The sequence below is a fragment of the Vigna radiata genome, chromosome 8, assembly GCF_000741045.1.
Source record: "Vigna radiata var. radiata cultivar VC1973A chromosome 8, Vradiata_ver6, whole genome shotgun sequence".
NCBI classification, from domain to species: Eukaryota; Viridiplantae; Streptophyta; class Magnoliopsida; order Fabales; family Fabaceae; genus Vigna; species Vigna radiata.
In genome coordinates this window covers 5605854-5630770 of record NC_028358.1, presented here as the reverse complement: position 1 = coordinate 5630770, position 24917 = coordinate 5605854, and the positions used below count along the sequence as shown (strand labels likewise).

Here is a 24917-nt window from a genome sequence, read left to right as displayed (position 1 = left end):
TACGTTACAAGGCACATAATAATATAAAATACATATAATTACTTAACACTCCTCCTCAGACAAAATATATACGAGATTTACTTCATAAAGCTCGTATTGAAGAAGCTCATTCCATTTCTTCTCCTATGGTTTGAAATTGCAAATTATCTAAACACGGTGCTGATCTTTTCTCAGATGCTAATTTGTACAGATCAGCAGTTAGTGCATTGCAATATGCTACTCTAATTAGGCTAGAAATTAGTTTCACTGTCAACAAATTTTGTCAGTTTATGGCCAACCAACTTTATTCTCACTGAGCTGTGGTCAAACGTATATTAGGGCATCTGAAAGAAACAATTTTTTAATGGTTTGCATTCTCAGCCAGCACTGCTACATAGTCCAGTTTCTCTCAAGGCTGTGTGTGACGCTGACCGGACTTCTGATGTTGATGATGGAAGATCTAACCCAGGTGCAGCAATTTTTCTTGCTTCCAACTTAATATCAAGGTGGTCTTGAAAGCAACAAGCTATTTCTCAATTAAGGATTGAAAATGAATATAAGAGTTTAGCACAAGCTGACCTGTCTTGGATATCCAAATTGCTTACAGAACTTCAAGTTTCTTTTAGCACTCCAACTCTTCTTTGTGACAATCAACATGTTGTTTCCATTGCCCATAATCCTGTTCTTTTATAATCACACAAAGCACATGGAGATTGATGTTTTCTTTGTAAGAGAAAAGACTATGGCCAAACAGTCATGCATTTCTCATATTCCAGCTCTTGATCAGTGGGCAAATGTTTTAACCAAGTCCTTGTCTTCAGTTCACTTTGTTTTTTCTTCGTGGCAAATCAGTGTGAAGAGTTTCTATTCTGAAAAATCTTCTCGTTGAGCTTGAGGGGAGTTGTTAGTATACATTCTATAGTTGACTATAGTTGACTTGTATAGTTTACATTTGCATTGTTCATATGTAGGTTTACTTATATTGTACAACTTATCTATAAAGACACACTGTAGCTATGATTCTAAGCTAGTTACAAAATAAAAACATTCAGTTCGTGTTCAATTCTCTCTCTTTTCTCTGTTCAGTTTCTCTAAGAATTCATCAACTAAATGACCCCATTTTTTACAAGCATAGCAGTGTATACCTTTCATATAAAATTTTCTCTGGCCTCCTCTCTTTTGATCACCTCCTTCACAAATTTTCCACGATTGTCACCACTAAAATTATAATTTGACAGCCTGCTAGAACCTTCACCAAAATCTTGCACTTTGTTTGTCCAATTTTCCCTTGTTTTTTGCCACCCCAACCATCATTTCTTTCAAATTTATGTGCTCGCAAAGCGTGAACTGCAGCTCTGTCAACACTCCTCTCAAAAAGCCTTTTTTGCAGCTCCTCAACCTTCCTCTTTTCAAGATCCTTTGATTTCTGAGGTGTCAAATTGGGAGTCAAAAGTTCTTAAAAATTTCTCAATCAATTGCTGACCTGAAAACATCTCATCACAAGCTTTCATTGAATTGAGTAACACTTGAATTCTATTGTAGCAATCCCCAATTGATTCTTCATAAGCCACGGATAGCAACTCATCTTGTCTTCTAAATGATTGAAGCTTCATTTTCTTGACTTTATCAGCACCTCCATATGACTTGTTCAAAATGTCCTAGGCAGTCTTGGCTGAATTAGCCAAAGATATCTTCTCAAAATTGTCAGAATCCAGACACTGATGGATCAAGAAGAAAGCTTTCCAATCTTTTTTCTTAGATTCCCTGTGAACTGCCCTGCGCACCTTTGTAGCACCATCCTCCAGTTCTAGAAGACCATTCTTTACAACTTCCATCACTTCTTGCAAACCAAAGATGACACCCATTTGACACTCCATTGATCAAAGTTATTGCTACCACCAAGAATTGGCAAGTTAGTCCATGAAAACCCATTAGAACCTACCATGATTCACCCTCTGAACCTGGCTCAATTCCACTCCAAAAAGATTTGCAAAACAGATATAAAACCCAGACAGGAAGGGTTTCTCACACATAAGAATACCCCACAAGCTAGTGGACATCACACATTCAGTCCCCGATAAAAATAGCTCCAGATAGCACTTGTTAGAACAATGTAAACACACTCATAAGAACAGAGAAGAAAAGAGAAAAAGCACAAGGGATATAGTGGCTGAATCTGAAATTTTATAGGCCTATTATAAGCAGTTAAAAAACAGCCAACTAACTACCAAACTAACATACAGCACTAACTGAATTATTTACAACATTTCCCACTCAGCTTATGTCTGTGTAATAAAAGTAGGAAAGGTACATTGTAATTGCAGGAGTGCAGACTGCTGCACCAACCTAAATTGCTACAGCAGAAAAAAATAAAATAAAATATACTTCACAAGACACATAATAATACAAAGTACAAATATATTTAGCAATAACAATTGAAATCAAATTAATATCTTTCCAAAAGAATTAATTTAACCAGTTGGCTCAAGTTAATGAAAACTGAAAAGAAGAATTGACAAACGTAAGGAAATTTATATTCAACAAAATTAACCTTTGCAACTTTTCTTATGCTTGGAAAATCAATTCAGACAGAGAACCACAACAGATTAGTTAAAGATTGAGCAGAAAGGAAGATTTGGTGAATTGCTAGAGTTAGTATGCACTCAATAGCTACTTATATTTACAAGGCCACTAAAGATAAATATACTTTACAGGTAAATGTTTGCTACAAATACTGTGCAAGACCAATTCTTAAGATCTTATGTCAGAATAATTCTTACCATTATGGGTCAGCGGCAATTTAAAGGTACCAACCTGTGAGAAAGGTTCCATTGTAGATTTAAATTTGACTGGGTTATCTTCCAAGAATATCAACATGCCAATAGTATAATACAGAGTTGTTCTGCTACGGAAACATTCCCAATTTTCAATGAAAGGGAATAGGTCCCTCTGAAAAAAACAAAAAAACAAGAGAAAAAATTGCCCTTAGAAATCAGCTGATACCAAACGAACAAGCATATATACAAAAACTAAAATATCAAGTCAATTACTCTTGGCTGGCCCGTTTTTCTCTTGAATTACAAAAAAATGATAGATTTGATATCCAGCTCCAACAAACTGTGCAGTTCAAATTGTAGAAACACTAGATAAAAAAACTAGGCAACATTACATACTTTCAAGCTAATTTCAACATAAAATAGCTTGAAAAAACTAGGAAAAAATACATACTTTCTAGCTAATTGCACAAAAATAAAACACTTTACCATCTCAACTTTTTATACTCAATTACACACACACATAAAAGGCGTGTTCTAAGTTGAAAGTTAGTAAAAATGTGTCTCAAAACTACAATGGTCTAGTCAAACTACAAGGGAACAGTTTCTTAGCCTTCTAGTATAAATATTTTTTGTAATTAGAGATCATATCTTTAGAATCTTTCTAATTAGAGAAAATAGATGTATAATCTTCTATTTTATTTTGTTTCCCTAGTTTCCCTATTTTCCTTTTTAGGAGAATTAAAATGTTATAAACAGAGGATATGAAAATGTATTTTTCATCATTCAGAATAATAAAATCAGTTCTATTTTCTACTATATTAAATGGTTAGCTTGCAGATTATGCAGTTAAATCACCATCTTCCACATACTCTCTTCAGTAGCGTGTAAGATGATCTCTTAGTAGTGAATTCCACTTTTTCATTATATTTCATACTTTGTTTCCACAGTTAAATAGGAATAGGTATTTGTGTGTGGATATCCAAAGATGTTAGCTCTATTTTATAATGTAATTAGTAGAGAAAAAAAGTGCATAGGGCAACAAGGAGGTCAAAAATGCATGTCATCCTTATTGGTAAAGAGGCAACTCACATTCTTGTTTGAAATCATTTGTTTAACACTATCCAGTTTAAGTAGCAGCTTTCCCGACATGTAACTGCAAAAACAAAATCCTTATTACAGCAATCAAAATAGAAAATTGTATATAATGAAGACTTCAATTATTTGAGATGGAAACCAAACTAACCCAGATGTCATTTCCAGAAAGAGATTCAAGGTATGATCAATAACCTCTTTGCACTGCACATAGAAACTCTCATTCTATGAGCTCAATAATAACAGTAATGCAAAAGATTATGTCTAAAATTTCATCATTACCTTTGTGTAGCATTTAAGGTTAGTAATCATCTTTCCCACAATAACATTTAGTAGTAGTAGATGATCATGGAGTCCAAGAAGTTCAGATAGCCGGGTATATAACTGCTCCAATTATAGTCGAGAAAATTACAGACATAACCTTAATAATATTCAAATATTCAAAGGAAAATAACTTCCAATTTTCTACCTTGGATGAAGAAACAATCTGGTCACCAATATAACACTTTCTAAAATGTTGAAAGAAAGTTAGTATAGCACGATCAAGTCTTTGCTTGCTCACATTTTCATACCTCTGAAATAATTAGTCGTTAGTGCATTCAACAAGGATGGCTATTTAAAATAAAATACAACTACATCCTCATGCTAGCATCAACAAACAAATTCATATTCGTAGTGCATTCAACAAGGATGGCTATTTAATGTCCACGACTAAGAAGCAGGTAACTGTTGTATAAATCATATTCTTAACCTAAACAACCTTAGTAAGTAATTCATCAAGGGAAAATATATTAAACAAAAATATTGAATGCATCAGATTGGCAGATTTCACCAAATACATCTACCCTTAACATTTACGATATCTTTCTAACTATAAAGGCAGAAGACAAGCTCAGAAAAATTTAGAAAGTAGCATCGAAAAACGATTGTAATACACTTGTTAAAAGAGAGAACAGAAACACAATTATGCTAAAACCACGTTTCTAAACAACACTCTGCAGCTGGTTTACATGGTGATTGTATTAATTACACATGATTAGAAGATAATCCATTACCTCTATATCAGATATCAAATCCTATTAAATTGGTTATACATTAAATATATAGTATTTATACCTGTTCCCGAAAACTTCCCCCTCAGGTTGAAGAATATAAATCACCATGATGTACTAAGGAGATCTCCTATACAGTTTCTTCAGGAAGTACCAGAGTCCACCAAGGTAGTATAGAGCTACAGAGAGGGGTATTGAGTTAGGCAAACATTGCCAGTGAGGTTATTTCCTCTGTTTTATGTTTGTATAGTTGCTTGCTACAACTGGTTTTCCATTGATGTGCTCCTCTTACCCATACACAGGAGCTTCGTAAAGAGATTCACTCTCTCTTTCTGTAATTTTCCTTTAGTAATGAAACACATTTTTTATTGTTTTAATAAACATTGCCTTAAAGACAAAATCATCCACTTAAAAAATGAGCTAGATTCATCTTTGAGGTGAGTCTCCATTGTCATCTAAATGCATATTTGTAGAAGGATGAGTTGAATCAAATGTTTCAAAAACCGGGTGTTCCTGTCTCTATAAGTTTATAAGATTTGACCATCAAGGCCAAAAGTACGATAATAGCATCTAAATGAATGGTATACATAGTGAAAAAGAATCAAACTGTCATTTGTGGTTTGATGTGAGAAATGATTAGTGTAAAGAGAAAATAATTTTATATTGAATAATCCCACCAAAGTATCCTTGAAAGATCATATTGCAAGCAGAACGGGCAAAATCTTAAATGACAAACCAAAACCAGCCAATATATGCAAAGATGATGTCAAAGTTCATAAATAATCAAAAACACTAAACCAAAAAAAAAAAAAAAAAAACTTATCAATAGCAGACCATGCACACATTTTAGGAAAAGATATAATAATGTTACTCTCAAATTGATACAAAAGGACATACCTTGCAGTGAAACCCACTATCAGAAATATTAATCAACTGCAGAACACAAGCCGAAATCTCCGCTTCAAGTATCTCATGTGATTCTCCACTGCTGTATAGAAATAAAAGACAACTTAAAAGTTTACTGTGCAGAAGCTTTTATTTTCCTTCACTGGTTAAAGCAATTACCTAGAACCAGAAATCTGCTTTGTTCTGAGAATTGCAGCAACTATGTGTGTGAACCATGCAAGTTTTGATTCGGTTACAGACAATTCAAAACTATCAACTTGGCTTTGGAGATTTGCTTCCTTCTACACAAAATGTATAAAACCAAATAAAAATATATTAAAATAAACAAAGTTAAATCCCTTGATGAAGAACCACTAAAAGTACCATATAGTTTTTCATGATAGGCTCCACTATCTTCATCAGATAAGAACTGCAACTTTCATACTGAAATTCAATGAATCAATACAGATGCTAAAAGTGTAGATAATTAATAACAATTAAAAGCAATCACTCCAATATAACAAGTATCTATTCGTATAAATTTAGAAGTATGAAAAAGCAAGAACCTGAAATCTACAGAGGAAAGGAAAAAATTCAAGCTGATCTTGAAGCACTTCTACGTTGTCTAGAGGATTTTCACCAAGTTCATTTGAAAGTTCAGACTGAAAAAAATGGATGATTAGAAGTTAAAATGTAGAATAAATATTTCCCTTTAGAACTAAAAAGTTTCTCTTTTGTTATGAATTGGTGTTTAATCACATGTAAATCTAGTATTATTAGGTTTTGAGAAAAGCAAGGAAAGAAAAGACAATGTAACAGGATAATTCTAATGCATTATTAGAAGTTGTCATCCTTGACAAAAAGGTCCGAGTCCTTTAAATAGACTCTGGAAAGAGAAAACCGCAGTTAATGAGAGTCATCAATGCAAAGGAACTGCCATAACTTGCCAAAAATAGTAACCACAGAAAAAAAGAAAAGAAACTATATGACAACAGTACAGTACAGAACTTATAGTGATACAAGCCTAATATAAATCTAATAGAAGTCTAATATCCCCCTTCAAACTCAAGGTGAGGGATTAGCAGAATCCTGAACATTGAGTTTGCAGTGCAAAAGATGAATGTGAGTTGGAGAAAGGGACATGGTAAGAGCATCAGTCCACTGATCAATACTGGGAATGAGATAACTGCAATTTGCGTAGACAACACTTGGTCCCATACAAAGAAGACATCTATTTCCATGTGTTTAGTGCGAGAGTAAAAAATTGGATTATGAGCAACGACAATTGCACTCTAACTGCCACACATCATGCCAAGAGTGGATGAAGGAAGAGATAGTTCTTTTAAAATGGCCTGAATCAACAAAAGTTCAGCAGAAGCACAGGCTAAGGTACGATATTCAGCGTCGGTGCTGGAGCAGGCTAGAAAATGTTGCTTGCAAGACCACCAAGAAATGAGATTGGGACCGAGGAAGATAGCTGAGGCAGAACTAGAATTTTTCCCTCCAGAAGGCCTCAACCTCTACCTCCAATGTTGTCTGAAGAACTAGATTGCAGGTCACCTCAGCTGTGGTGAAAGCAGTGCGCAATTCTCCCAATGGGACTTCAAAGGTGCTAATTCAGTTGACAGATCTGCCAGAATTTGAAACTACCTAGGAATTAGTGGAGACCATTATCCACCAGTTTCCTTCTTTTCACTATAACGACAAGGTAACTCTTTGGGTGGGGGGGTGAGAAACCAGAAATAAATATTTTGTTGGGTCTATAGTAAATAGGATAGTTATCGTAATAGTTGTTGACAATTTCTTAATCAGTTAGGTAGTTTTCAATGTTTTTATTAGGGGCAAGCATAACCGCCTGTAGGCAGTTATCAGGACAGCAGAAAAATAGAGAAAGGTAGGGAAAAAAGGAGAGGACTGGAAAGGAAAATCAGGAAAGGGAGAGACCAAGCTCTCAATAACTTGGAAGATGTGTTCTGTCCTAATTGTTGTTCAATTTCAGTATATGTGTTCTGAGTAAACTGGTAATTATTTCACCGGTTCTTGTGACTGTAATACAGCAATAATATCTATACCAGTTGTTTTCTATCAAGACAGTGCCTTTAAGATACTATAGAATCCGATTAACAGCAGTCCAGTGAGAGTCCAGGGGTTGAGCCATGAATTGAGAAACTTGACAGCATAGCTAACATCAGGGTGAGTGAGAGTTGCATACTGCAAGGCGCCTACCACAGAGCAATAAAGAGTAGGGTCCCAAATTTGGATAATTTGCATGAAGAAACCATAGGAGAAGGGACAGGATAAGCCTCAGTCATTTGGTTTTAAGCAAAAGATCTGAGATACTTGCGTTGAGCCAGTACCAAAGACTGGTCTGAAAGATAATTAATTTCAATGCCCAGCTGTTTCAAAGAAAGGTTAGAATGCAAGCTGATTAACAGAGTGAATAAGAGGAATAGAGTAGTCTTTAATGATGATATCATCAACATAAACCAATATGTAAACAGTACGAGAGGCATGATGATAAACAAAGAGAGAAGGATTGACTTTCGTAGGAGAAAAGCCAAGCTTCAAAAGGGTGGTTCGAAGTGTGTCAAACCATTGTTGCGAAGCCTGTTTAAGACCATAGATGGCTTTGAGTATACAAACCAGAGTTTTATATACAAATTCAAACCCCGAAAACTGAGGGCCTCAACCTCAATGATGGGAGGAGTCTCAAACTTGCTTTCAATAACAGAGACAACAGCAGCATAATCAAGGACCAAGCCTTCAAGGATTGCATATATAAACATTATGAGGCATGATAATAGACAAAGAGAAGGATCGACTTTCATAAGAGAAAAGCCAAGCTTCAAAAGGGTGGTTTGATGCGAGTGAAACCATTCTTCCAGAGCCTATTTAAGACCATAGATGGCTTTGTTGAGTATACAACCCAGAGTTTTATCCACAAATTCAAACCCCGAAGGCTGACGGCCTCAACTTCAATGATGGGAAGAATCTCAAACTTGCTTTCAATGACAACGATGACAGCAGCATAATCAAGTGGAAAACCTTCAAGGATGGCATCAAAATGTTTGCCAGGTGTAACTAGACAACCAATGCCAATAAATTCATCCACAATATACTTAATATGACCCAAGAATTTTTGCTTTCAAGGGTTTGGAGCGATGGTCACTGTGCAACTGTCAGGCACTAGCCATCATTTGAGTGAAAAGTAGATATGGGTCTGGTCCCAAACTTGATAGGAATGAACTGCACCAAGTACCCAAGACAAAATACTCTTGGATGGGTTAGACTGAAGCCAAGAGAGTAAGAGTTGATCTTGAACTTGATAGAAGATTAAAAGTATATGAAAGAAGGAAAAAGAGAGGAGGGAATGATAAGGAGAAATAGGGGGCGGAAGCTGTGTCGTATTAGTTAGTAGATAGTTTTGGAGGGAAGTGGATATTATAAATAGAAGTTAGTTGAATAGGAGGGGGTAGCTATTCTGTACATTGGAGTTTAACTGGAGTGTTTGTCCAGTGGGGGAAGATTAGGCTTCCCTGAGAGTTAATCTTGTACATTAAATTCTTTCGTTCTTTCAATAATACAAAGATATTCAGTTCTTTTTGCGTGTGTTCTTGAGAAGTAAGAGAGGGTTGATAGACTACTTTACCAAAGACGTCTATCTGAACTTCCCATTCTTCATAGGCTGAGAAATCTAGGGGGAATAACAGGATTGACCACAAACCAATGGAATGTGTGGGATTTAGTGACAGGTTTAATTTTCTGCTCCCAAAGGAGATAATTGGAGTCATCAAGTTTTTCAGCAAAAGAATGCAAAAAGAAGGGATTAGGGGATGGGTGGGAAGTAGGATTGGAAGTAGAAGTGGACATCAGGGATCAGTAACCTGTTCTAGATACCATATTAGGTTTTGAGAAAAGCAAGGAAAGAAAAGAATATGTAACCGGATAATTCTAACGTATTATTAGTTGTCATCCGTTACAGAAAGGTCTGAGTCCTTTAAATAGACTCTGAAAAGAGAAAACAGCAGTTAATGACAATTACCACTGCAAAGGAACCTAATAATGGCTTGCCAAAAACATTAACTACCTAAAAACAGAAAAGAAGCTCTATGACAACATTACAGTACAGAAAAGCCTAATACAAATCTAATACAAGCCTAATAAGTATTTATAATCATTCATAGTATAATAAAGGGAACCTAATAATGGCTGGAGAGTATCCCTAACTATCCGCTTCACATCTTTCCCATGTAGAAAGATTAAATCATAACTTTTACACTTCCCTCAAGAATATCATCATATCAGTCAAGCTTGTTACGATTGTTGTCAATACAAAAACTCTTCAGGGATCTAGTGAGACAAACGAGGCAGAGAAGGTAGTGAATGCATCGATCTTAGGCAGTCAGGAGATGGAGACTCTGTTGGTTTTTGCTCGGCAGTGGTGAATGGTGGATTGCAGTAGTTTGCATGAACAATGCACACGTATAGTGCCATGTGAACAATGCTGCATGAACAGTATACAGCGGAAAAAAATAGGGAAAAGAGGGAAAAGGAAAACCTAGTTCTCTGATACAATAAAGTTTTCCTGTCCTCATGAATTGTGTTTAATCACACATGCAAACCCTTTATAACATTCAAAGTACAATATAAGGAAACTTAATAAGAGCTAAAAATGGAGAATATCCCAAAGTATCAGCTATACATATTTCCCTAATTACAAATATCAAGTCAGATTTCTTACAACAACGTATTATGCATGTCGATATGGAATTTAAAGGAACTGACCTGCAATGAATCAAACCTTGATGATACAAACCCTTCTATAACTTTAGGCACATATTCATCTAACAGATTAGGTTTGTCACCCTTGAGATAACGCACAGATGCCACAGATCTAGACCATAAATTTAGAAGATAGTAAACACTGCTTCCAGCCCACTGAAAGGAAACATATATGGATCAATAGAAGTTTCTTTCCATATTTAATAATATCCAATCATTTATAGTGAATTTTATGCAGATTAAAATAACATAACAAAAGAAGAAAGAATGCTACTAAGGCAAATAAAAAAGTAGGAATCCTACCTAAGAATGCAAACCACTGCATCCAGTGATCAATATGAAGATCCTGTACGAGTTAACAACTATTCCAACTACAAAAGAAATGTCGTGCCTAGTAAATGTCAAATAGATGAGTTTTCCAACCAAACTCCATTATCTATGTTGATCTGAGTAATGTAACCCTGAATCAAACATCCAAAAATGAATTTTTTTTATAACAATTGGCAATCACCATTCCCATATCGCAATCTAGCATGATACAACAAAAAACAGAAATCAACTTACCCTTCATCTAAGAGAAGTTGGATGACAGCCTTCTTGTTACACATAACTACCCGGCCACAAGTGGTACATATCATCACGAAAGGGCTACCTATAGCTAGATTCCAGAATCTTAGGGTAAAGTCTAGAGTCAAATGAATGAAATGTCTTAGGTTCATTTGTCCACTGAAATGATACAAACAATTTTATCCTAATTTAGTAGTAGCCTTAGAAGTAGTATGACCCAATAGGAAAAATTTCTCCCCAAACCAATATTTCAGCTGGATGACTGAAACTTTAGCTTTCGAACTGAACCAAGACATCATAACCAGCCAGCTCAAATACACCATCAATTCCTTTTATGAAAAGACTAGGGTGGTCTTCCATGTGCCTGGGAACGACGTTAACTAGAAACCAGAACAACGGCCACTACCAAACAAAAGCTTCCTAGTCCTAGCAGCACATGCAACACTACTCCTGCTTTCGATGTTGATCAAAACACATGGTAATATCATATGATTCACAATGCAATATGAACGAAATGATACTATTCTCATCAACGACAATACGAATCGCATGAACAATTGTTTTTGCTCCTCTATCGTCTTGGAATCGCATGATTCATTCTTTGATCACATGAATCGCAATTTGGATCGTGAATCATGGCTTGAACCACAACTTCCATGGATTTGGGTTTCTAGATCAGGTCGCCCAAATTGGTTTATAAAAACCCTAAGTTCTTTTTGGTTTCTCGACTCTCGTCTCTCATTCATTGGAGCCAATGAACAAGGAGAAAAAATCATTGTTATCATTTTGAGGAAGAGAAAATTTCCACTAAAGCAATTTGAGTCTGTAGAGTTTAGGATCGCTTTTTTCCTGAGTTCACTTTCGCTATCTTAGAGAAGAGGTTGCCACCGTTGCTACTTCCATGGACAACTACACTGCCACATTTTCAATTTTTTGTAAGTGATTTTATTTTTCTTTAGTGAACAAAGCTATTATGCATGAAGCAAAGTTGGGCCGTAACATCTGTTTTTCACTTTTATTCGGCTTTAGTTCGTTAGTTGCATTTACATTCCCCTGACCAAAAGGGTGCATTACTTATAGGAATCTTATGCACCACTATGCTTTTTTAAGGTTGTTTTGCTGAAAATGTGTAGTGAATACACAGATACAACCACTCTATTTGAGTATGAGATTATTTTGTTATTAATTGTATCTTTGCATATTTATCTATCTTATATATTTAGGTATATTTTACATTTTTAATGTTTATGAATAATTTTTATGAATCTTACGATTCGTGATATAATAATTCACGATTCAAAATTTAAGCTCTTTGATATATAGTTTGTATCTTGATTCAACTACCATGGCTCAAAATAGTACAATCCATCAAGTATCCCTTACTCATGGGTTTTCCTCTCCTTTCATTACAAACCATTCTACTCTTTTTCTTTTTGTTTTGTAAATTCAAACTCCTCGAGTGGTTCCTTCAATTTTAATTTCATATCAATGTTGCACCCAACTCCCCCCTCATGGCTAGGATTTTTTCCCTCTCTCCTCATCACTGTTTAGGGCTAAGGTTGTTTCAGGCAGAGAAATAATACGGATAATTTTCCCCTTTTCTAGTAGTAGCGCTAGCTATAGTAAGATATGATGGGGAATGATTCCTATCATTGCACATAACAATCACAATTAGTATACAAATTATTCTTCTTTCAACTCATAGCAAAGCAAATAGAACAGAAAACCAAACTCTTTCCCCGTTCACAATCCTCATATCCCAAATCTCGAAACCAAACTATGATACAACAAAATTGATAGTGATGGGAGCAGAACACATGACACTCATTTGGCCTTCAAAATCTAAAGGATTTGCCTCACAACAAGGGAATTTAGATTGAAGTCTGAACAGCAACAACAGAAGGTGACAAAGGCTTAACTGCAAGTGAGAAAGAATAGCAAGATAGAACCCACTCCAACACTAAGTTGAAAACTAAAATATTTTAATTTAGTTGCTAGAGTGTGTAAGCACTTGGAAACATCTTGACAATCATTCATATTGAATTAATTTCAAGAGAAATAGTAAGAAAAAATAACTTTGTTGGCTCATGACAAGCCACCAAAAATGAATTTGTCCATTTAAATATCCCAGCCATTAATCTAATTCGAACAGAAATTGTTTCCAAGATTTTTGACACAGTTCCTAACATTTTATACACAAAATGTATAATCCAGCTACTTCAAGGAACTAATTAAATAATATAGAATCATACCTTCCAAGAATGCAAAGATTTTAGCGTAAACTCTGCTACTAAGTGTATCCATTCACTATAGCCTTCAGCATTCACAAGTTCAGATAACTGCAGCATAAATCAAAGTGGGAACGTGATTTATTAATCAAGAAATACTAGTACAAGATCAATCCAAGGAATTCAGGAAAACTTAATTATGCAAATTCAAGAGAACAAAATCAAACAAGAGACTAGGATGTGAGCAGTCACGGAAAACCAGGTTGGAATAGTTCCTCAATACCTATTAGTCTTTATCCAGAAAGAAAGAAAATAGAGAAACAATGGAAAAGCAAAAAGGAAAATAATAAGACAACCTCTAAAACTGGGAAGATAAGATACAAAAGAAACATGAAAGCAACACTTAAAAGCTTTGAACAGAATCCCTCAATATTTGAAAGCAAGTGCATGAAGGGGATTGTTGTTTAAGAAGGATGAAAATTAAAAAAGGAGATGCACATTGTTGCAGACCATTCGTTACTGATTGGAGATTCACTTGTGCATGTTCTTGGATGGAAACTTAGTAACTTGGAGAAGAAAAAAAAAAGGTCTGGTGCAAAGGTTGAATTCTGAGTGACAACACACGGGTATGTGAATTGTTATGGTTGAAAATTATTTTGAATGATCTAAAAGCACATTGGGAAGAACTATGAATCTTTATCATGATATAAGTCAGTTATTAGTATTACTCACAATCCAATTAATTATGATAGGACAAAGCATATTGATAGGTTATACGGTGATAGGGCATAATGGGAAATGGGTTTAGGATAGAAGGCAAAGAAATGGTATAAATAAGACTATATTATTTTGTCAGAGGACAGATAGTCAGATTCTTTGTACAGACAAGTCCTTGACCTTGTGAGGGGATCATCTTCGTAATTGACATTTTTTACTGTGAATACATTCAGTTCATTCGTTTATTCCTTTCTGTGTGCTTTCGAGTGAGTGGGTGTGGTGAGATAATTAGGTTCCGAACCAAGATACTTAACACATATAGAAAACACACATGAACACTACAGAAAACAAGACACATTAAATTGAAGACACTACAGAAAACACACATGAACACTCAACGAGAATTGTACAAACAAAATTAAAGCTACATTCACAAGTCGTCCCACAAATATCATGAGGTGGTGATCCTAGGGAAAAAAGTCCCACCAGAGATTGAATGGGCATGTATGTGGATCATGAAAAAAGACAAAAACAGCATTGCACACCTGATAATTGAGTTTAAAGCGTCCAAGAAGTCGACAAAAGCCATGATAGTTATCATGATCAGAAAGACCTGTTACACAAAGAAATTCATCAATAGAGGTCTAAATAAAATTTATAGACAAAATCCTTCGCTACATGGATCACAATTTCAGCTCTAATATTTATGATAATTGTCATGATAAGAAAGACGTGTTATACAAAGAAATTCATAAACAAATATCTAAACAAAATTTATATACAAAGGATCACACAACATCATTCAGCTCTAATATTTAAACACATTGAATTTAAATATAGCACTAGTCTAAATCAAAAGATAGGCAAGAAGTACAAAAATTAGCAATGTCCAAGTCAGGTATTCTGATATTTCAATGTATTAACAATTTATTATTAAAGGTGTGCAGTAAGTTTGTAGGCTATATGTGGCACAATTCCTCTTATATGATTGCGTAATGCTCACTCAGAATTCCACATTTTTTTTCTATGATATGTTGCTTTTTCTTTGTGGAATTTCTTGTTCAGCATCTCCAGTGAAAGTTAGGTTTATCCTAAGACACACTAGACATTTTTTCTTTATTAGCTTTGACAGAAAATGAGAAAAAAATTCACTGGCAACATGACATTTATGCTATATTCATATATTTCAAGCAAATCAGATATATTTTAGGTCTCCATGATATTGCCTTTTTAATTGGCATTGCCTAATTACAGATTTACCAAGGGATGATTGGCTGATTCTGCTTCATGTATAGCTTATTTTTTCCTGTAAATAATTAATTGTATATGTGAATACACATCTGCCATATGCCACAACTCCATCCATTTACAAGGCAGAGTTTTTGCTGGACAGCATAGTCCGTTATCCATGACACTGATAAAAACTAAATAAAACATAATATAAGAAATTAAACAATGATAGCAATAACAAAGTTTCTAAGCATTACGGGTTCGTGAAGTATCCAAGCTTTTAAAGCACTTATATCCAATAAAACTACAAGAAACTAATACGTATGTGAATATAAAAACAGAATAATTATATCACTATAAAAACTGAGCAAAAATCCCCAGAATCTACACATTCATTCCGGCAAATTTTCTTTCCTTTTTTAAGAGACTGTGATTGTTACAAATAGAGGAGTTTAAATGTAACTACAATGATTGTAATTAATAGAATATTTATTTTCTCCTTTTCATTATTCAAGTGGTAATAAGATTGATAGTGTTATTCTTATGTGTAAATAATGAAAGTAATTTATGACAATGATTAATAATTTTTTTATTTTGGCAATATCTTAGAAATTATATTTTAATTTGGATTTCCATAATACCAGTAACATAATGTTTTATAAATTTTTATACATTTTAAATTATATATTTTGCACATATCATATCCTGTTATTTGTAGACTGTATCACTATATCTGATTCACATCATACTGTATACAATGTGTATCAGATTTGTGCATCATAAGGTACAACGAAAAGAAAAGGCAGAAAAGTGGTCCACTGCTACATTCAAATGGATTTGTCAAGGGTGACCGCTCCACACGACCATTTACAATTGACTAGCATTGTTTGAGGAAAGTATCAGATTTAATTCAATAACTTATAACCAAAAACTAACACCAACTTTTAGATAAAAATTATGGAACCAGTGTTCCAAAAGCATTAAAATACACTGTTAGCACCAAGGCAAAGCCAAATAACTGTAAATCAAATTTACCTATTCCAGTTTGCAGAATTTCTTTGGTGCCTCGCATCAAGTGTGACAGGAACTTCATTCGGGCGGTATCATTGGGAAATAATGATCGTCTAATAGAAGCAAGACGCAACAGGCATTCCAAAGCCTACAATTAATAACAACAAATATGGGAAATCACCAATATAAAGAAGTGAGGTTACACACCTACATAGATCAAAAAAATGGAAGTTGAGGAATAGAAAAAATGAATCAGTAATTTCTTTGCATGCCTAATTTTACCATTATAATAGAACTCTAGGAACAAAGAATCAAATGCAAAAAACCTTAGAGAAGCTCACATGCATTTATGTCATAGATATAAAATAAAAGGACAACAACCAAATAGTATATTCATTTAAAATATGGTAATCCATTTATCTATCACTAGTATCAATATATATATATTAGGATAAATTGAATTTTACGAATAAAATTACACAATGCCTCAAATCGTCAGTAAACTTGGAATAATAAAATACAAATAGTAGGATAAGTCAACAAGATTTTAACAATAAACAAGACCTCAAATTAAGCATATTCCAGTTATATGTTACGAGGTGAACAAACCATGACCTAGTATTGAAAGCAATAACAATTTAAGTTTGTAACGATCAGAAGCAAAAGCATTTTGGGAAGATAAAATCAACTCTATCAACAAGAAACCTAAAGCAAAAGCATCTTAATGAAGCTAAGGACGATAGATTACATTACTTGGATGAGGGGATAAAGGAAAAGGCATATTTGCTTGTCTTAGACTCACAAGGGAATGTATCATAGATTCCTGAACCATTTTTCATACTTAATGTTAGAAAGTGGGTTATAAAGCCTAACTCAACCTTACAAAACCGGCTTTTAAGGTGAGGTTTCACCTCACTTATATATTATAAATTGGCCTTATCTCTAGTCAATGTGGGACTTCCAACACACCCCCTTCACGTCGAGGTATAGACATCTCGTGTGTGATAGTAGAAATTGGGTGGTCCAATAGCAGCTCGACAACGAGTGGTATCAGTCTTGGCTCTCCAACAATCACCTCTTTATCCACTGGTAGCATTCTTCAAGGGCGATTTGCAAGAAGAGATTTACATGGAGCAACCTCCCAGATTTGTTGCTCAGGGGGAGTCTTCTGGGTTGGTATTTTGTCTTCTATGTCGTCTTGCAAATCATTAGCAATTTGGTGTCTCTCAAGTACAGAAATAGATATGTGCAGAAATAGATATTTTAATGGATTATATTAGTAACAAGCTTGGTACATACAATTTGTATGCACCATCTTGAGGGGGAGTGTTAGATATATTATCTTTATTTTATATTTATCTTTTATCTTTATCTTTGATAGTGGCAGCGATAGACAACAGCGGTAGACAACGGTGCCGCCAGCAGCGGTAGATGGCCCTGCCGCCGACAGCGGCGGATGTAGTGGTAGAGGCACCAGAAACTTTTACTTCAGAGGAACTTTAGGCTCTGATACCATGTTAGAAAGTGGGTTATAAAGTTTAACTCAACCCTACAAAACCGGCTTTTAAAGTGAGGTTTGTACCTCACTTATATATTATAAATTGGCTTTATCTCTAGTCGATGTAGGACTTTCAATTCTTAAATATAAGCAGAATGTAGGGGTAGGTTTGCCATTATTGATACTTCATACTTCGATCCCAAAGAACCCTTGCATAACAAGGGGAGATGAGTATATAAAAGTATAAAACCAATCATAGACATACACATAAAAGCTAAGGCTCTTTGGAGAGCTCGTCCATGCCAATAGGATTTAAAATAACTCGTATCCAGAAGTTCACAATTATATAAGACCAAAAAGATCAGTGAAAAAATAAATATTTATGCAGCTGACATGAACCAGAATACATTCCCCCGTTGACCACAAATACTCAATTTAATTCTATTAGAGATATACTGTACTTGTAGAATCCTAGAAGTATATCTGTATTATTGGGCCTGTGTCCTGTAGTACTGAGATGGTCCAGTTACATACATATATACATACATACAGACATACATACATACATATATACATACATACATATATATATATATATATATATATATATATATATATATATATAATCGCCAGTCAGGAGCCCGCTGGCTGGTTTAGATAGAAGTTAGCTAGGTGTCACATCAGCTGCAAATGGCAACTGATTCGAACTTATAAATACTATTCCTAATCATAATAACAAAAAAAGAATTTCATCAGATTCACTCTCTAATATTGCATCCGGAATTCAAACAAATTACGCTTTATCCAGAAAATGTACGCAACAAAGAGAGGTCCTAACATCTCAAATAATATTCTTTCTATGCACAAAACAAAATCCCAAGTTAATAACAGTGAGGGTTAATCTCTTAAAAAATCAAACAAAATGCAACAGTAAATAAAAAGTTTATCATAAAAGTTCAAAGTACTGGCTCCACTGTCAAATGGAATAAACTAACATAAACGAACCTCTTTCGAAAAAACTTGATTCAATGCATAATAATCAAAAAATATTTGCAGTGTTGAGGAATCCTCTAGGGCAGCCTTCCATGCAGATGGAACCTGCACAACCAGTGCCAATTCAAGATCAAGAACTGCAGACCAGACAAAACCAAACAAGTATCTATGTACACATATTATACCTGAACAGTACCAATTTCGTCTGAACTTTCATCATATGATGTCCCCATAAAATCAAATGATAAACAACTGAGAGAAAGCATAAGAGAAAGTTCCTGCAACTTGTTCCCAACTGAATTTTTTACAAAAACAAAGCAAGATTACTAAATTCAAAGCACGGCATCAGTTTAAAACTGAAAATGAAAAAATATATACAATCATGTTCGTAACAAATATATGATATACCATCAGATTTTAACTGGAAGAGAGAAGTTAATGATATCGAGAATATCTGAAAAAGTGAGTGATCCCTGAAAGAGCTAGCTATCCTCCGTTGCCGAGCAGCAGGTAATCCAGGATTGTGCTGAAAATACATAATAAAATAAATAAAAGTAACAACAACAATATCAGCAAAAAAGTTCTAAGCAAATATAATAATTAATTGGATACGGAGATATCAAAATAAATAATGCTGTCTTGAAAGAGAATATGCACAGCCACAGTACAAAATTTATGGAATGTTGTTGCACAAGCTATGAATCAAACACCAAAAAGAAGTAAACACATCCGAGCAAATAAAACGATGAAATAAAAATATTAAAAAAATGGGTGCTTCCGCATATCTAAGTTCAGTTTTTCTGCAGTATCTAAGCTCAGTTTTTATGAGGTAATGTTTTTCAGCGATGTCATTACTCTTCAGAGGCATCAAGTCTATTGTCTACCCATTAACCCTTGCAATGCTAAAATGGTGGATATGAGTTAAAAGAAGACCATGTCATAGTACCAAACCATATAACAACACAATATGATGCTAATATTGACAACTCACAGTTTTGACATCCCATACAATCAGTCTCCCAGATAGCAGCAGCTAAACAAAGCAGACACAATGCAAACAAATAGTTCCTAATACTCATCATAATAGATGGTCAAATCTCAAAATTTACTCAAGTGTGAAGATACAGAAAACTAATACCAGAAAACTTATAACTTAAAGACAAAACCATCATTGACTTCAGGCAAAGCATACAAAGACAAATCAGCAATAACAAATAAAAAAACACAGCAAAATAAAAGTACAGTCCTAAGAAGTGTGAAACAAATGCTTTAAGGGCTGAAGAATAACACAGATACAACAAGTGCACAGCTTTTAATAAGCAAGCTATTACTTCCTGTTGAAATATAAAGCATTGATTCTGACCTGATTTATCTCAGAAACTAACTGATACAATATCCTCAAACCTATAGCATAGTGATGTTGTGCCTGCTAAAAGTATCAATTCGTCAGATTAAAACTCAAAACCATCAGATTTGTAGTACAAGAGAAGATATATTTAATAAGTAATAAATATAGTAAAAACAGCAAGTACACAATCAAAACCTCAAACACCACATGCCAGTAAAAGAGAAACTAGTCAGCGTGGTGGATTGCGATGGTTAATAAAACTTGACTCTGTCAACCAAAATCTTCTTTGTTATCCTATCCTACATCTAATTTACGATATGTAAATACTCCCCATAAAATTAAAAATATTTGTTCAAGAATAACAATATAAACTTTATTATAAATATTCTTATGGGTCGTACAACTAGTTTGGGATAAAAGACAATCACCCTAAATATTTTCCTTGACGATTAGACCATTAAACTCCACTATTAAGACTCAACAAATTACAGGACCTTAATTTTGTAATCAGAACACATATCAAAGACAAGACAAATAAGACATACAAACAAAATCTCGACATCATAAATTCATGGTTAGGCTGGTAGCAACTATATGAAAGCCGTGAGATAAAATAATAAACACAATTTCAACACTCCCTCAACTTGGATCATCTAAATTGTATGCACCACACTTTGAACGTATAAACTAAATTCTATGCTCTCTGAAAGACTTAGCAAGAATGTCTTCCAGCTGATAAATCCCATAGTAAGTTCTTTGGACAACAACTATGATAGAACTACGAATTATAGCTGGAGACAAGACTTTGTCTTGTAAATCTTTATTGCTTATTTCCAATTCTGTACCTACCAATGTAGTAGGTATAGAAATGGTATTGAATGTTACAAAGTGTTTCCCACACTGAAGTTGTTCAGTATAACCTCACTCTCCACAATTCTCCTAAACTTTCTCCCTTTCAAAAAACTCCCCACCCACAACTAACCCTGGACTGTTTATAATAGTCATTTTCAGCAGGCACATTCTGTTAGGTTCCTGGGTTGGAAACCTAACTTGACAACCCCCTCTCACACAAACAACAACTCAAACTTCCAAAAGAATGAGATTTTGTATTGATATTGAGAACAATGAACATTGATAGCACTAATGGAGGCCTAATCCCCCTCTTAGGCCTAATCCCCCTCCTCTAGCCAATGGCCCAGACTTTACAAAAGAATTCTCAAAAACTCCCTCTGACAACATAACAGAGTACTATTTATACAATCCCTCCACCTTCTATCCTAAACCCATTATCCATTATACCGTACCACCCTATATCCTAACATTACACCCCGTTGCAGAACAACCTTGTCCTCAAGGTTGGAATTAGGAGGCTTGATCCCATGGCTCCTCTTCATAGTCGTGTTACCATATGAAAGAAACCTATTGGCTATGCCCTCCAATTCAAGTCAGGAGGCTTGGTGGGTGGTGGCAAATCCTCCTCCAATGATTTCCATTCTTCATCTCTCCTTCCTATCACCGCCAAATCCCACACCAAAGTCCACAGTTTTACTTCCTTCATTTTTAGCAAAGCTTCTGGCTCCACCCACCTTCTAGCTAGTGTTGGATCCCCCATAATGAATACCTTCTTCCCTCCTTGACTGAACACCATAGTTAATTTCCCCCAGTCTAGAGTTACTTCTCTTCGTTCTGCTATCGTTCGTCCTTTAATGGACAATACCGTTCGGTCCCCTATCAGACCATGCAGCTTCATTGTTTTTGGTTGAATAGGGCCTCCGGTCGAGAAAGCGGACAACTTTGTCTGCTTCAGGTCTAATTTTGTCTCAGCTCCTTCAATCTCCTCCTCTTCATCCTCCGCCAACCTCATCATTCGTAGACTCCTTTCTGGCCAATAGTGGCCCAAATCGAACGGTCTCCCAAACTTGAAACATCTTCCCTTCTCTCTGCGCGATAATACAGTTAAGCAAATCGATCCCCTCAGACGAGTAGCTCCACCCGTTTCCGCTAGCTGTTTTGTCCCTTGGTATGTTCCCCTTCCCTTCCTCCTTCTTCGTCTTCCTGCCCTCCGCCGACGTTGACAGATCCCTCCAACGATTCCCTATACGTCTCCGTCAACACGACTGTCCCCTAGCTTAAGTTACATCTTCCCCATGTCGTACCTCCTTTCCCCGCACCTCCATCACCAGTTATAATGCTAGCTCCAAGATTGACAAAGACAAAAAGTGAGGAGTGATCTGGTTTTCCAGATGCTTGGGGCACCAAAATTTCAAAATTCAAAGCCCTGGATGTCCTTGTCGACGCTCCTCTCCTGTTGCTCCACTGCCAGCTCCTCACAAACAGTGCCCCGATTTAGGCTACCAAATCTCTGCATCAAAGCGTTGATGAACATCTTCCAACTCGGATGCCTGATTTTCTTCCGCCAGAAGCGGAATCAATATCTCGCCAAACCTCCCTCCAACATCTAGAGACGAGCTTCATCTGGAGATCGAAGAATTACTCTGCCTGTGCAATCCAGCTAGTGGGATCCGCACGTTCAAATGTAGGTAGTTTAACGCGCTTCCTCCAACTGCGTCAAACTTCTCCTCTTTCTTCTTCAGATTCCTCCTCCAGTTTTCCGGTGGTCATCGTTCGCGTCCAGCCTTGACGGAATCACGACTTCCTTCGGAGCTCCTAGGTTGGTTCCTGGTGCGACGTCTTGAAGCTCTTGGAACGCGAGAGTCATCGCTCGCACCTCCACCTTCAATTCCTCCATTAACGACCCCATCGCCGCCATTCGTCCATCCATTAACGACTCAATCACCGCCATTCGTCCCTCCATTCTTCCTTCTAGTGCGTTTAATTTTCCCTCCATTCTTCTTCGCTACCATTCCCCCTCGCTCGCTCCTCTTCCCTCCGAAATAGATCCGACAGGTCGGATCAATTTGTTAGGTTCCTAGGTTGGAAACCTAACTTAGACAACCCCCTCTCACACAAACAAGAACTCAAACTACCAAAAGAATGGGTTTCTGTATTGATATTGAGAACAATGAACACTGATAGCGCTAATGGAGACCTAATCCCCCTCTTAGCTCTAACGGAGGCCTGATCCCCCTCTTATGGCCAATGGTCCAGACTTTACAAAAGAATACTCAAAAACTCCCTCTGACAACATAACAGAGTACTATTTATACAATTCGTCCACCTTCTATCCTAAACCCATTACCCATTATACCCTACTACCCTATATCCTAACACATTCCCTTATTTATTTCTTCTCTTATATACTATACCAAACCTATAAAACTACTTCCTAACAAAATGGCAATTGATCTTTATGTGCTTCATTCTCTCATGAAACACTAGATTGAAGGCAATATAAAGGACTGCTTGATTATCACAATACAATACAACTTCATTTGCTCAACTTCACAAAATTTAAACACATAAAGGAGTTGCTTAAATTACACAAGAGACTAAAACCATATATTTATATTCACCTTATGAAGTGAATGGGCAACAACATTTTGTTTCTTGCTCTTCTACAAGAAAACATTCCTTCAAAGGAACACATAGTACAATGTAGATCTCTTGTCAATGGGATAGTTCATCACAATATCCTATAGCTTGAGTATTTTTCTCTTCTTATACAACAATCCTTGTCCCAAAACCCTTTTCAAATATAAGAGAATGTCAATTATAGCATTGCAGTGATCAATTTGATCATTCTGCATGAATTTAGTAACAACTCCAACTACGTAAGAAATATCAAGCCTTGTAATGCTTGCAATGTTAGGGATATATCACTTTTTTATCTTTCCTTCAAAAATGTAATTCTTTGACCTACATATATGTTTCTGTGACAGAATTGTAGCACCTTTTATGTATGTGCACATTCATGCTTAATATTAGTTCTTTCATTCAATATGGTATCAAGAACACAAGGATTTGTGACTTAAGAAGATGTTCAACACACTTCCTCTCTATTCCCTACAGCTACTACGGTGGCCCCTTACAAAAACCTATATTGCTGCAAGTGACAATGGTTTTGTAATCTTGGTTTTGCTACCAACTCTAATCATGTTTTCCCACTATGTTTAAAAGAAACTTGATGACAAAAAATAGTTATGACATTAACAAGTTGAACTTGTTATTAAAGAACATAGGTTGCATCCTTTTGTTGTGGCTCAATAAATTTAGCTAACCAGTTCTTTCCAATTCAAGGTCACCTTTCCTAACTTAGCTAACCACTCGACCCAGTACAACGTCAACTCCACCCAATTCAAACAATTGGAATTTGTCTGCTTTCTCAACTTCCCCACTCGAATTTCCACCTCTTCACGACACCCCGATCCTTTTTCTGAATTGAATTGTCCTTCCATTCGATCCCTTTTTTTCCTCCAACTTCTTCCTTTTGTCTCCTCCGATTCTCGTTGACTGAAGCCTAGCTACCATCCGATTGATGGCCCTCCTGGTTTTGGGCTCTCCCGTCTAACATCCTCATATTTCTTGCAGATCTTTGCACATGGCTACAGAATCTTGATGCAATGCCACCTTTTCCGCCTTCATTCCTTCCACCTAAATTTCAATTGCTTCTTGCTCGAGGTGATTGCTTCAAGCCATAGAGTGAACGGTGTAATTTACAAACTAACTCAGACTCCCCCTGAGCAACGAGCAACAAACCCAGGAGGTTGCTCCATGTATATCTCCTCGTCTCGATCACCATGAAGAAAGGCATTTTTCATGTCCAACTGGTAAAGTGGCCACTGACGAATGGCAGCCATA

At 35.7% G+C, this 24917-nt stretch overlaps 1 protein-coding gene across 4 annotated transcripts in view; it reads right to left on the bottom strand.

The window, feature by feature from the left end:
- The window catches only part of LOC106772278 (exportin-7-B), a 49292-nt gene that overhangs the window by 16540 nt on the left and 7835 nt on the right, over positions 1 to 24917 (bottom strand). For 2 of the 4 annotated variants that reach the window (XM_014658571.2, XM_022784965.1), the window contains 17 exons: positions 20175 to 20240; positions 19220 to 19337; positions 18997 to 19106; positions 18824 to 18916; positions 16345 to 16468; positions 14625 to 14692; positions 13387 to 13473; positions 10571 to 10723; positions 6352 to 6447; positions 6170 to 6229; positions 5966 to 6087; positions 5798 to 5888; positions 4318 to 4422; positions 4131 to 4232; positions 4000 to 4052; positions 3846 to 3909; positions 2794 to 2928 (listed from right to left, as the gene is read on the bottom strand). In XM_014658571.2, the coding sequence (XP_014514057.1) occupies positions 2794 to 2928; positions 3846 to 3909; positions 4000 to 4052; positions 4131 to 4232; positions 4318 to 4422; positions 5798 to 5888; positions 5966 to 6087; positions 6170 to 6229; positions 6352 to 6447; positions 10571 to 10723; positions 13387 to 13473; positions 14625 to 14692; positions 16345 to 16468; positions 18824 to 18916; positions 18997 to 19106; positions 19220 to 19337; positions 20175 to 20240 (1647 nt within the window). The remainder of the gene's footprint in view (positions 1 to 2793; positions 2929 to 3845; positions 3910 to 3999; positions 4053 to 4130; positions 4233 to 4317; positions 4423 to 5797; positions 5889 to 5965; positions 6088 to 6169; positions 6230 to 6351; positions 6448 to 10570; positions 10724 to 13386; positions 13474 to 14624; positions 14693 to 16344; positions 16469 to 18823; positions 18917 to 18996; positions 19107 to 19219; positions 19338 to 20174; positions 20241 to 24917) is intronic. The other 2 variants (XM_022784967.1, XM_022784966.1) reach the window with 2 other exon arrangements.